The sequence below is a fragment of the Lichenostomus cassidix genome, chromosome 1Ab (genome assembly GCF_008360975.1).
Source record: "Lichenostomus cassidix isolate B80296 chromosome 1Ab, HeHo_3.0, whole genome shotgun sequence".
Taxonomy (NCBI): domain Eukaryota; kingdom Metazoa; phylum Chordata; class Aves; order Passeriformes; family Meliphagidae; genus Lichenostomus; species Lichenostomus cassidix.
This window is the reverse complement of record NC_139481.1, coordinates 3,188,438-3,200,775: the sequence shown is the minus strand read 5'-3', so window position 1 is coordinate 3,200,775 and position 12,338 is coordinate 3,188,438. Positions and strand designations below refer to the sequence as shown.

The following is a 12,338-nucleotide window of genomic DNA, read 5'->3' as shown; positions in this document are numbered from 1 at the left end:
AGGGCTTCTCCTTGATCAATCCACTGCCAGCTCAGGCCACTGGTTTGTCTTGCCAGGGCTGAGGGTTGCAGTGGGATAAACATGCCATGAAAAGAGAGGAGGAGTAATGCAGTAATGCTCATCTGTACAGAGCTGAGGGTAATTGCTGGCAATTTGATGTGTGAGACAACATGAGTATTGTTTCTTGTAATGCAGTGTCCTTCTTACACCTAAAAATATGGCAAAAAAATCTTATGGCAGAAAAATCTTATGGCAAAAACATGATGAATTGTAGTTAGTTCACAAACCCCTGATTACAGTGATGTGATTTTTACTATGTGTGTTGCTACAGAAATATTTTTTTTTCAGATGTGAGATCACACAGATTAGTCAGATTTTTCTGAAAAAAAAAAACCAAAAAACCTCACCATACTTCCCACCTGCAGCGTGCAACCTTTTAGTTTGATGCCATGCATTTTGAGCCTTTTTGTTCAGATTTTGAACAACACAACATTGCCAGGTAGGGATCAAAAACTACAGAAAAAAAAGGAGAGAGAATCCAGGATGTAATTAGGAGTTTAGTGCCAGGAGGTCATTTTGAACATGTGTCTGCCATGGCAGCATCCCTCCCGTGGGATGTGGCAGCTCTCTCCTTCACTCAGTGCTGGGAGGCTGACAGGCAAGGAGAGGGTCAGTGTGAGGAAGGATGGAGGATCTGGAGCGGAAACTCCGTGCTGGGAGGGATTGCTGACAGAGGAGGCTGTGTGTGCTCAGTGCTGCATGCAGGGCTTCTGCTGCAGTGAGGGAAGCTCTGCACCGAGCTGAGCTCTTGTTTCCATCACAAAAGTCTTTCTCAGTTCTCTTCAGAGAAAAAGTACAGCAGCAGAACATTGCCCTTTGTAATATCTTATCCACAAACCTGTCTGGTCACACAAAATGCTGGGCAAGAGGCTGAGTTGAATTTGTCCTCTGAAATCTCGTGGCACACTTTCTCCTGCTTGGAAGGAATGCTGCCCAATATCTGTTTGCCCACACAGAGCCAGGCTGGAGTGGAGGGATGGGTAATTGTTAAATTGCAGGGCTTGTGCTGCTAACCGAGCTGATGGAGAGAGGATTAAGCATTGCCTTGAGCAGGGCTCGGTTCTGATGGCTCATGCTGGGTTATGTAAACAACTTAAAAGCAGGGCTGAGTCACAGGCATGCCCTAAGTGTGCCACAGGTGTGTCCTGAGCCTCGCCCACACAGCCAGGCAGCACAGATGTGGTCAGCGAGATGCTCAGGGTGTTTATTTTGGTCCTGTGAGTGGAATCTCAGTGGCACAAGCCAGCCTGGGGGTGTTCCCTCCAGCCTTTCCCCTGGCAAGGATCTGCATCGGACAGGGTAAATAGATTTTTCTTCATTGCTAATGGGATTGAAAGCAAGTGCAAAGCAGGGGAGTTGCATTGAAATGGCTGTTCAGTGCTCTGACAAGAAGAATTTGCTGTGCAGTGGTGAGCATACAGAGCTTACACTTAGGTCACTGATAAAAATAGAGCTGTTCTGACTCTCCCAACTGACAGGGAAATAAATTTGGGTTCCTGCATGCTCTGTTTTGTTACACTCTGCTTTTGCTGACACCAAGACTGATTACTGAATCTTTTTAATATGTCTGGCAAGCTGCATGCTTGCAGATCCTTATTTTTCCCCAATGCACAATTAATGCTAATCTAGTCTGCACCAGAAACAGGTAATGAAGAGGCACAGAGCGTGCATGGAATAAACCTGAGTCCATCTATGCTTGAATCCTCTCACAGCCAAATAACATATTCTGCTCAGTGTTTCATATTAGATGTAATTCAAGCTGAGCACTGGGGGGGAAGGGGAGGGAGATGATAGTCTGGGCTTTGATCTTCCATCTCAAAAGGCTGGGAATGTCTGAGCAGAGTGTCTCAGCATGATGTAGTTGAGTGGAGGATGCATCTCAAGGACTGCAGGAGAAACTGAGAGCCAGGAAGGGCTTTCCCATGCCAGGAGTAAAATTTCAGCCTTGCAGGTCATGCTGGCAGAGAGCAGAGCTGCTGGGCTGTGTGTCCTCTTGGTTTGTGCAGAGCAAACTCCTATTGCTGGGCAGAAATAAATTGTTTGCCAAATCTGCCCTGAAGGTCCTGGACCTGCTCCTTTAGAGGCTCTATAAACAAGAGAGTGGCTTTCTCAAATAATGCAGGGGCTAAATATAACCCAAAGCACACACTTGGGTGGAACAGATGGGGAGAGCACGAGACACTGAGACTGTGGTAGTCGATGTAAAAAGCATCAGTCACAGCATGACTTTGGTGGGTTTCCTTTGGAGTAAATATTGCCACATTCCTCAACACCCAGCAGTGCGTGGAGGGCTGTCAGGGAAGGTGCAGGAATTGGACAGCAAATTGCAACTTTTTGCTCTTGGGATCGGTTCAGAATTTAGCTGATGGTACTTGGGGCTTTCCATGGAGATCTGGAGAGCTGAATTGCACTTAAAACACAGACTGCACGAAAATTAAGAAATTGCAGCCTTTTCTTTCCCCTTCTAGAAACTGTTACTCATTTTTCTTTTTTATTTAACCAAGTGGGGGCTTTTTGGAAGCAGCTTCGCCCTGCCACGGCAGTCCTCTTCCTCTTCTAAAACTCCCTGTGCTTCAAAACTAGAGCTTCTGGCATTCTCCAGACTGAAATTTGGAAAGTTTAAAAAGAAAAAAAAGAAAATCCCCTATGGAACAGTTCTGCTTTTCTACAGATGAAACATATGGAGGGCTGAGGGCTGTTCAAATTATCACTTACAGGAAAGCCTCTTCTATCCCTAAAAATGATCCTGCTTGCAGCACATCCTCATTGCCACAGTGCAGGGATCTGGGGACCCTGATGGGGATCTTTCTAGAAATCAAGCCAGGAGCCATTTTCCAGCTCACCTGCTGCACCATCACCCTGAATGTTGCCTCTTGAAGCATGTAGAATTTTCACGGTTCATCTCTTTATTTTCCTCCTCCCTCGTTTCAGGCACGTTCAGAACATGAGTGAGATCAAGACTGACGTGGGGCGAGCCAGAGCCTGGATCAGACTTTCTCTGGAGAAGAAGCTTTTGTCTCAGCACCTGAAGCAGCTGCTTTCCAACCAGGCCCTTGCAAAGTGAGTGCCTTTTCATTTTAAATTTCACTTCCACGTCATGAAATTGGTGTTTCATGCCCTCTGTGGATTCCTAGCAGCTTCTATTATTGGGGAATCATCCCTCCTGTTAAAACCCACTCTTCAGTTGGTGCTTTGAGATTCAAACACCTTTTAAAATCCAGCAGCAGCCACAGAAATGCCATGTGCTTGTTTCTCCCAGGAAGCTCTACAAGCGTTACGCTTTCCTGCGCTGTGAGGAGGAGAGGGAACAGTTCCTCTATCACCTGCTCTCCCTCAATGCTGTGGATTATTTCTGCTTCACGAGCGTCTTCACCACAATCAGTGAGTTGGAGAATCAATCTTCTTCCCCCTGACTAAGAATCAGTTGCTGTCATGGTTGGTAAGAGGTGAGGCTGGTGGTGTCTGAGTAGCTGAGCCATTTTCTGGAAGTCTTGGTGGGTTTGAGGCTCCTGGGTGCTCTGGGAAACCAGCAGGAGAGCCAAGGTTGTGTGGGAAGGCTCTGGAGAAGAGCAGTGCACAAGGGAGGGCAATCAGCACACAGTGCTGCTCTCTTTATGGTCATTCTTCTTTCATCTTCCCTCCCAGACTAGTCCTCTACTTCCTAATTCTTCTTTCTAGCCTTCCTTAACTGTGCATCCTAACTCTCCTCATCCTGCTCTCCTCAGGCAGGAGAGGAGATGGAAGGTTGGAGGATGAAATACAAGGTGTTTTGTGCTCCCCTGTTGTTTTAAATCTATTTTTGTCTCTTCTTAAGTGTCAGGAAGATTCCCTTTCTCACCCTCCCTTGTAAGGAGGAGAGCAGAGATTGGATTGATACCTGAAAATGAATCTTTGTCTGTCCAGCACTGGACAATGCAGAAAAAGCAGGATCCCATGAGATGACCTAATTATTTGGATTCACCTGAGCATCCCTTATTTTAAATTTCCCTGCCTGTTCAGAGTGAAGTGAAGCAAGTTTTACCTGGCTGTCAAAACAGGCACTCATTCTATTTTTTCTCCTCTTAAAGCAATAAATCCCCTCAGAACCAGCACAGCATAAAGAGATTTATTCATCCTTGATAACCTTATTTCTGTGAGGCATCCAGCTCCACAGCTTTCTCCTGTAGGACAGGTGCTTGGAATTCAAGGATATTTTTTTGAGTGCAGTTTTTGGATGGCACACAAAAATAAAAGAGGCTGGCTTGGCTTCCCCAGTCAAAAAAGCAGCTTGTGAGGCAGAAGGGGAGAGAGTCTTGCAGTGCTAGAGGTGCAGAATTGCAGCCAAATCCAAACTGGGGTGGGTGGCAGTCCTTGTCTTGAGAATTTTTGGGTGGTACAGGTTTAAAAGCAAAAGAATAAGAGAATAAGAACAGGAATAGGATGAAGAATAAAGAGGAAGATGTCCAGAGAGACACAGCAGAGTTTGGCTGAGGTGTTAGCAGCCATGCCAGCATTTCCCATTGCAGCCTTTCAGTACTTGTAGGGCACCTGTAGAAAAGATGGGGACAAAGATTTTATCATTTACCTGTTGCAGCAGGACAAGAAGTAATGGTTCTGAACTAAAAGAGGGTCAGTTTAGGTTAGACATAAGGAAGAAGTTTTATACATCGGGGTAGCAACCCTGGTTGCACGAGTTGCCCAGAGAAGCTGTGGATGCCCTGGGAGTGGTCAAGATCAGGCTGGACAGGGCTGTGAGCAGTCTGGTGACTAGATGGCCTCCTAATGTCCCTTCCCAAGCAGACTGTGGCTCTCCTATCCCCCTAAGCTGCCGTGTGCCCCACTGTCCCCTCGCTGTGTCCCCTTCCCTGCTCCCATCCCGGCTGTGCCGCAGGGCTGCAGCTCCACCGTGCGGCTCTGTTGCCCTTCTCCCCTCCCTCAGCCAGGGAAATCTCCTGTTTGCTCCTCAGACAGGCAGAGAGAGCTTCCCTTCCAGCCACAGCTGTGGTTTGCCCCAGAAATTGCGTTTACTGTAAGGAGGGGAAAAATAAAATCCCGACTAACGTGCTTCCCTCTGTGCCTGTTCTCAGTGATCCCTTACAGGTCAGTGATAATTCCCATCAAAAAACTCAGCAATGCAATAACCACATCCAACCCATGGATATGTGTGTCAGGGGAGCTGGGAGATACTGGAGTCATGCAGATTCCTAAAAACCACCTAGAGATGACGTTTGAGGTGAGTGTGTGCTCTTCACGTTTTCCTTTCCGTTTGAAAGCTGCTGCCAAATAAATATTAATTTGTTGAGGAGGTGATTGAGAGCACAGTATTTCAGATTCTGTCCTGGTTTTCAAAGTAGGTTCAAATATATACAGGAAAATAGTGCTGCCTGCCCCTCCTGTGTGAGATGAAGGTTTTTTTCCTCACCTCACCAATCTGTTTCCATATCTCATTCCCTTCCATGCCTCCTTCCCTAATTTTCCCCTTCCAGCTCTCATTTCCAGCTCCTCACCTTCCTTCCAAGTTTATTTTTCATTCTTTCACTCTGTTCATCCACTAACCACCACCCAGGTCCCTTTTTGACCTCTGACCATCCCAAATTTCTTCTCAGCATCACTCTTCCCCATCCCAGCCTCAGGTGCAGACAGGGAGCTGCCATCCCCACCAGGATCTCTCCTCCACACTTGCTGGGTTTTTTCTCTTTGCTTTCCCCTCTGCTTTCCCACCCAGCAATCCCAGGCTGGCTCAGTGCCATGCCAAAGCAGCTGGTGACAGGAATTGTAGAGAAAGTCCCATCCAGCTCCTCTAGCTCCAGGCTGTGCTGTGTCCATTAAGGAGTGATTTTGTAGGAAAATCTGCTGCTGAAATTAAGGTTGCATCCAGTGAGCATATGCAGCCTGATCTTCAGCAACAATAGCCAAAAAAAGCCTCTTGCCAAATATAGGTCGATTTTGACACAGAGAGGATATTTTTGTGATAAATGCCCACATCTCCTTCAGATATCACTATTTTGTAGAAAAGATCTCCAGGCTTCTGACAGGCAAAATGACATATTTAGATATTCCTAAGGACCGTATAAATGCTGTTCTGGATTATTCCTTGGGCTGAAACTTTCCTAAAATACCGATTTGGGTAGCCACCCACTGCAGAAAATGTCATAGTGGGGAATGTGTAGTTCTGCTTGTTTGGCAGCACCAGGAGCAGTGAAAACCAAGGTCTTTCAAGGGAAATGTTGAGGTGACGTTAGCAGATGTTGCTGCCAGCCCCACCTACAATTACATATTGCACTGGAATTCAGTCCCTTGTTTTCCTCCTTCTGTGCCTTTGTGATGTGCTGAGTCTCACAGCAGTGATTTGTTGTTTGGCCCAACAATAAGCAGATCATCTTTGAAAATAAGAAAGGATTTAAGCACTGCTTCATAGTGAGTCAGCTGAAGGTCAGCATGCTCCAAATGCGTTTTTGAGAAGCTTTTTATCACCTTAGCTCAGAAGTGTGTAATTAATACTTCTCAGAAATACTCAGAGTGAGTGCTCACAACAAAGAATGTAATCTCTTCACAAGCTTTTAATGGTTTTATTGCTTTTCTCCTGTCTTAAAAAATAATTATGCTGCTTTGGAAAATGCTCTACATGTTTGGTCAAAAACTCTTGTTCTATAAATCACAGAAAGTTGGAAAACTGAATAAAAGCCTGAATATTTGAGACCATATTGTGTGTGTTTGGTGGGGGTGTGTGTTGTCTGTTCTTTTTGAAACGAAGTAAAAACTGTTACTCCTTTCAGTGCCAGAATTTGGGGAAGCTGACGACGGTTCAGATTGGTCATGACAACTCAGGGCTGCTGGCCAAGTGGCTGGTTGATTGTGTCATGGTCAGGAATGAAATTACAGGACACACGTACAAGTAAGCAACAAGTTTTCATTTTTCTTGCCTGAAATTCTTGTTAAATTTAGAGAAATAAGAATGTATTCATTTTCTCCTTGCTGGTGCAGCAGTGTGAGCTGATTTGGGTTCCTGATGGGGTTGGGTTGGTCTCCACCACCCCCAGTTCTCTCATTTCAGGAGCCCTAGCTGAAATCAGATAATCTGATAAATGTTGAATGAGATTTGAGTGCAGGATTTTCTTTGCATCTTTCTGAGCCAGGGCAGACAGTATGGATACTTTGGAAGTGATTCATGTTTGTGTCTAATAATTAGATTTAAAGTAGTGTGGTAAAATTGTGCACAAATTAACTCTCTAAATCCCAAGAGCTGAAATGATGGTCTGGGGGAAATATTAAGAAAATAAAAGGTTTTGATGATTTCTTAATCTTCTATTGAGCACATACATAATCTTCTATTGAGCACATGTCAAAATTATCTCCTAACTCATCACTGGTTTTACAAAATGTGGCCAGGCAGACTTAAATTTAAAAAAAATATGAACTTGGAAAACTAATTCAGAGAGGTGAGCTCCAGATCTCAGAGCTGGTGAGAGTTATCAGGGAAAGTAGGACATGGGACACAATGACTGGGGGTATGGACATGAGCATGGATTTCTTTAGGGCTGTGTGGGACCCAGGAGTAATAAAATGCGGGGTGAGGTCTGGGTGGGAGGAGATGTCACAGCCTCAGCTGGGTGGGAACTGTGGGGATTTATTTAATCATCACAAAGCTCTTCAAGGCTGAATATCAGTTGTGGCTGCAAGTGAAAAATAGAAAACAAGATGTGGACTGTGGAATATGTGTGTGAGGCAAGCTTTGCCCATTTCCCTGGTTCTGAGGATGATCAGTGGTGGTGCAGAGGCTGCTGCCTGCAGAGCTCTGCATTGTTAGAATTTTTTGGGAACCAAATATTCCCTGCCTGTTAGCAATGTTTGGCACCAGCCTGCCCTGTGTGTGGAGCTGAGCTGAGCCTGTCCTGCTGTGCTGCAGGTTCCCCTGTGGGCGCTGGCTGGGCAAAGGGGTGGATGATGGCAGTTTGGAGAGGATCCTGATCGGGGAGCTGCTGTCCTGCGCGGCTGACGAGGAGCTGGGCAAGCAGTGCCGCACGCCGCCCCAGCAGAAATCCCCCACGGTCACCAGGCGCCTCAGCATCACCTCCCTCACCGGGAAAAACACCAGTAAGTCCTTGGAACAACACCAGGAAGTTCTTGCCTTCCCCCCCGGGGTCACAGAGAATTGGGCAGCAGCTTCTCTGAGCAGGAGAGGTCATCCTGAGGCAAGGTTTGGTGCAGAGCAGCCTTGAGCTGCAAGCTGATGAGCTTTTCCTGCCCTACCTGGTTGGTGTTTGCTCTGTGATGTTGCCTCTCAATGTCTCAAGAGATAATAATCTCTTTCTTTGGAGCATGGAGATGTGAGGGAGGGATATGCAGCAGAATTTGCAGGAGTGATGCCGCTCAGCCTCCCAGCTCAGTGTGCAGTCAGTGGGAAGGCAGTTCTCTCTGAGGGCAGCTCAGAGCTGGATGTGGATGCTGTGAGCTGGGCAGACATCCATTCACATCCCTAAAATTAGCTTTTATGGGTAACTGCACTTGGCTACAGCAGGGCACTGTGAGGGGAACAGGAGGCATTGTCTGCTAAAGCACAGAGGTGGGGCAGTGCAGATCCTGCTCATGCATCTGTCCAGCTCCTGTCAAATTAGAGGACATTACTTATTTAAGGCAAGGGAAGATTAGCCTGCAAGAGTAATAAATACAGCATTTAAAACCCACCACTTCAGCTGCTCTGCTCTCCACCATTTCACAGAACCCAATGCAGGACAAATCCAGGAGGGAATTGGGGAAGCTGTGAACAACATTGTGAAACACTTCCACAAGCCAGAGAAAGAGGTAATTCCTGCTTTTCACTACTTGCCTGCATGTTTTTACAAACAGAAATACCACTGAAGTACCAGTGGATGTACTACCTTTAGATTTGAGGTTTCTGGCATCCCAAAAAGGTGAGTTGTACTTACCTACTCTCCCTTTCCACAGAGAGGGAGCCTCACCATTCTGCTGTGTGGAGAAAACGGGCTGGTTGCAGCCCTGGAGCATGTCTTCCACCATGGATTCAAATCAGCTCGCATTTTTCATAAGAATGTCTTCATCTGGGACTTCATAGGTGAGCTGGTGCAGGATTTGGAGGAGAAAGTTTAGGGCAGGATGATTCCTCACAGGCAGAGCTTGGACTCTCATCAGGTTGGATTCTCAACCTGCTCCAGGTTGCTTAAAGTCAGCGAGAAACAGGATGGAAGATGAGAGGAACTAAGAAAAGTGTGAATCTGTGCAGAAATTTAAGAGTTTATAGTTCAAAGAGCTGCTTTTGTGAGAGAAAGGAGGTTGGGGGGGAGGGACAACCAGTGTTAGGGGGAGAGCTGGGAAAGGGCAGGGAGTGAAAATTTAGATTTTTGATTGTTCATGAGAACTCTTCTGGTCATTGCACTGATCTTCAGGTAATCCTTACCTGCAGGCCTGTAATTTAAGTGGTAATTTAAGATGTATTTCCTCCCTCAGAGCAGGCTTGCAGGCTGGGATGCTCAGCCTGAGCTAAGTGCTCACTCAGAAAAAGTGACAAACCAAGGCAGATGGTATCACAGTGAACCCATTGCTGGGCCCTGGAGCTGCTCCTTGGTGTCACCCAAGTGTGTTAGACACCAACTGACCACTGCTGTGCCATGGCCAAGGGGGAGATGACCACCAGCCTGTGGTCATCAGAGCCAGGAATCCATCTGTAAACCATGCCATAGCTCCCAGCAGGTTGGCTTTTAAAATCCTTAAATTTAAGGATTTAAGCCAATCTGTGATTCTGTCTTCTGACCTCACAATGAAGTGCTTCTCCTCACTGGGTTCTGGTTTCCTCCCTGCCACAGAGAAAGCTGTTGCTTATTTTGAAACCAGTGATCAGATTGGGGACAACGAGGAGACCCTCCTGCTGCAGAGATCTTCGTGCAAAACCTTCTGTCACTACGTGAGTGCCATCAACACAGCTCCCAGGAACATTGGGAAAGATGGCAAATTCCAGATCCTGGTTTGCCTGGGGACAAGGTACTGAACTGCTCTTCATCTTTGTGCTCTTCTCTTTCTCTGGCATAGAATAATTTTTAAAATAATTAAATTTTTTTATTAAAAAAAAAGAATATTTTTCCACCATTGTTATTACCTTTAGTTTTCCATTTTAAGACATCTCATGCCTATCTATTACCCAGTGCCTATTTTAAGCAGCTTTAATACTACGTCAAAAATGGGAGCAAAGAAGCACTAATAATACATCACTAGAGTGTCTCAACTGCTAAAAACGTTTTGAGTTTTTTTTTTACTGTTAGCTTGACAGTCTTGTGTGTGAAATCTGCCTTGAAATGCTATTTTTGATGAAGTACTGGCTTTGGGAATGCAGAGCTCCTTTTCAGGAGTTGGTGAATTCCTAAATCCTCACTCAGTTGCCTGTGAAAATGGGATGTCTGTTATAATTTTGACAAATCTATTCTAGATGAACTTTTCTTTCCTAATAGGGTACTTTCTGTCTTGAACGTGGGGAGGGGCAGGAGGTGGGACTTGGTTGTATTTTGGAGGGTGGGAATTGGTATGTCTAGAAATAAATATCATTTTCGTCTTGTCTGTCTGGTTACTTGGAAAACCAGTTGGAAAAAAGATTTTCCTCCAGCTTTACTCTCCCTGTTGCTGATCTGAAAATATTGCTGAATTCTTACAAATTCAACTCTAATTCTGCTAATATCTTTCCATTTTCATCCCTGCAGTAGGCAGGAATGAAACCTACTAACCAAATCAAAGGTTGTGATTATACACTCACCTGAAGGGGGTGCAGGTTTTGGGTTGTGCTGCTGGAGAAGAACTCCAGTGTGAGGCTTCTGTTGTCCTTGATTCAATTCTAATTAAATTCTAATTCAATTCAATTCTAATTCTGCTAATATCTTTCCATTTTCATTTCTACACTAGATAGTATTTTGCTAACCAAATCCAGGGTTGTGATTACACACCTAAAGGGGCTGCACCTTTTGGGTTGTGCTGTTGGGGAATAATTCCAGTGTGAGAATTCTGTTGTCCTTGATTCAATTCTAATTCAACTACAATTCTGCTAATATTCAATTCAATTCTAATTCTGCTAATATCTTTCCATTTTCATCCCTACAGTAAGCAATATTTTACTAACCAAATCAAGGTTTGAGATTTCACACCTAAAGGGGCTGCAGGTTTTGGGTTGTGCTGCTGGGGAATAACTTCAGTGTGTGAATTCTATTGTCCTTGATTCAATTCTAATTCTGCTAATATTCAATTCTAATTCAACTCTAATTCTGCTGACACCTTTCCATTTTCATCCCTACAGTAGGCAATACTTTACTAACCAAATCAAGGTTTGAGATTTCACACCTAAAGGGGCTGTACCTTTTGGGTTGTGCTGCTGGAGAAGAACTCCAGTGTGACAATTCTGTTGTCCTTGATTCCATTCTAATCCTGCTAATATTCAATTCTAATTCAATTCAACTCTAATTCTACTAATATCTTTCCATTTTAATTTCTACAGTAGATAGTATTTTACTAACCAAATCCAGGGTTGTGATTACAAAATTACACATCTAAAGGGGGTGCAGGTTTTGGGTTGTGCTGCTGGAGAAGAACTCCAGTATGAGAATTCTGTTCTCCTTGATTCAGTTCTAATTCTGCTAATATTCAATTCCAGTTCTGCTAACATCTTTCCATTTCATCCCTACAGTAGGCAGGAATGAAACCTACTAACCAAATCCAGGGTTGCAATTACACACCTAAAGGGGGTGCACATTTTGGGTTGTGCTGCTGGAGAATAACTCCAGTGTGATAATTCTGTTGTCCTCGATGCTAAACCCATTCCTGTCCTGCCTTTTGCAGGGACCACTTGCTGTCCCAGTGGATCCCACTGCTGGCAGAGTGCCCTCCCATCACCAGGATGTACGAGGAGAACGCTCTCCTCCGGGACCGCATGACTGTCAACTCCCTGATCCGAGTGCTGCAGACCCTGCAGGACTTCAACATCATCCTGGAGGGATCACTCATTAAAGGAGTGGATGTTTAGCATGGCTCTGCTGAGAACTTCATTTCTCCTTTTCCCAAACCACGGTTGGAAAGCTGTCAGGACTGGAATGCCATGGTTGTGCACCGCTGTAAGGCAGGATTGGGAAGCCCAGTTTGTGCCCCATGGGGACTGGCCATGAATGCAGTATTGTAGTTTATTTGAAACAGAAATTTAGTACAAAAAGGAAAAAAAAAAATAGAGTATTTTCATGTGTTAGATGTGTGTAAATACGCTATCTTCTTCGAGAAATTATATTACTCTAAGAAATTTTTCTTAGACTGAA

At 45.0% G+C, this 12,338-nt stretch overlaps 1 protein-coding gene across 7 annotated transcripts in view; it reads left to right on the top strand.

Moving 5' to 3' along the window:
- Positions 1-12,338, top strand: part of DENND5B (DENN domain containing 5B) — a 78,385-nt gene extending 66,047 nt beyond the window's left edge. For all 7 annotated transcript variants that reach the window (XM_085049463.1, XM_085049464.1, XM_085049461.1 and 4 more), the window contains 9 exons: positions 2,992-3,120; positions 3,320-3,441; positions 5,127-5,272; positions 6,816-6,934; positions 7,946-8,133; positions 8,759-8,841; positions 8,986-9,112; positions 9,861-10,035; positions 11,872-12,338. In XM_085049463.1, the coding sequence (XP_084905589.1) occupies positions 2,992-3,120; positions 3,320-3,441; positions 5,127-5,272; positions 6,816-6,934; positions 7,946-8,133; positions 8,759-8,841; positions 8,986-9,112; positions 9,861-10,035; positions 11,872-12,055 (1,273 nt within the window). In that variant the 3' untranslated portion in view covers positions 12,056-12,338. The remainder of the gene's footprint in view (positions 1-2,991; positions 3,121-3,319; positions 3,442-5,126; positions 5,273-6,815; positions 6,935-7,945; positions 8,134-8,758; positions 8,842-8,985; positions 9,113-9,860; positions 10,036-11,871) is intronic.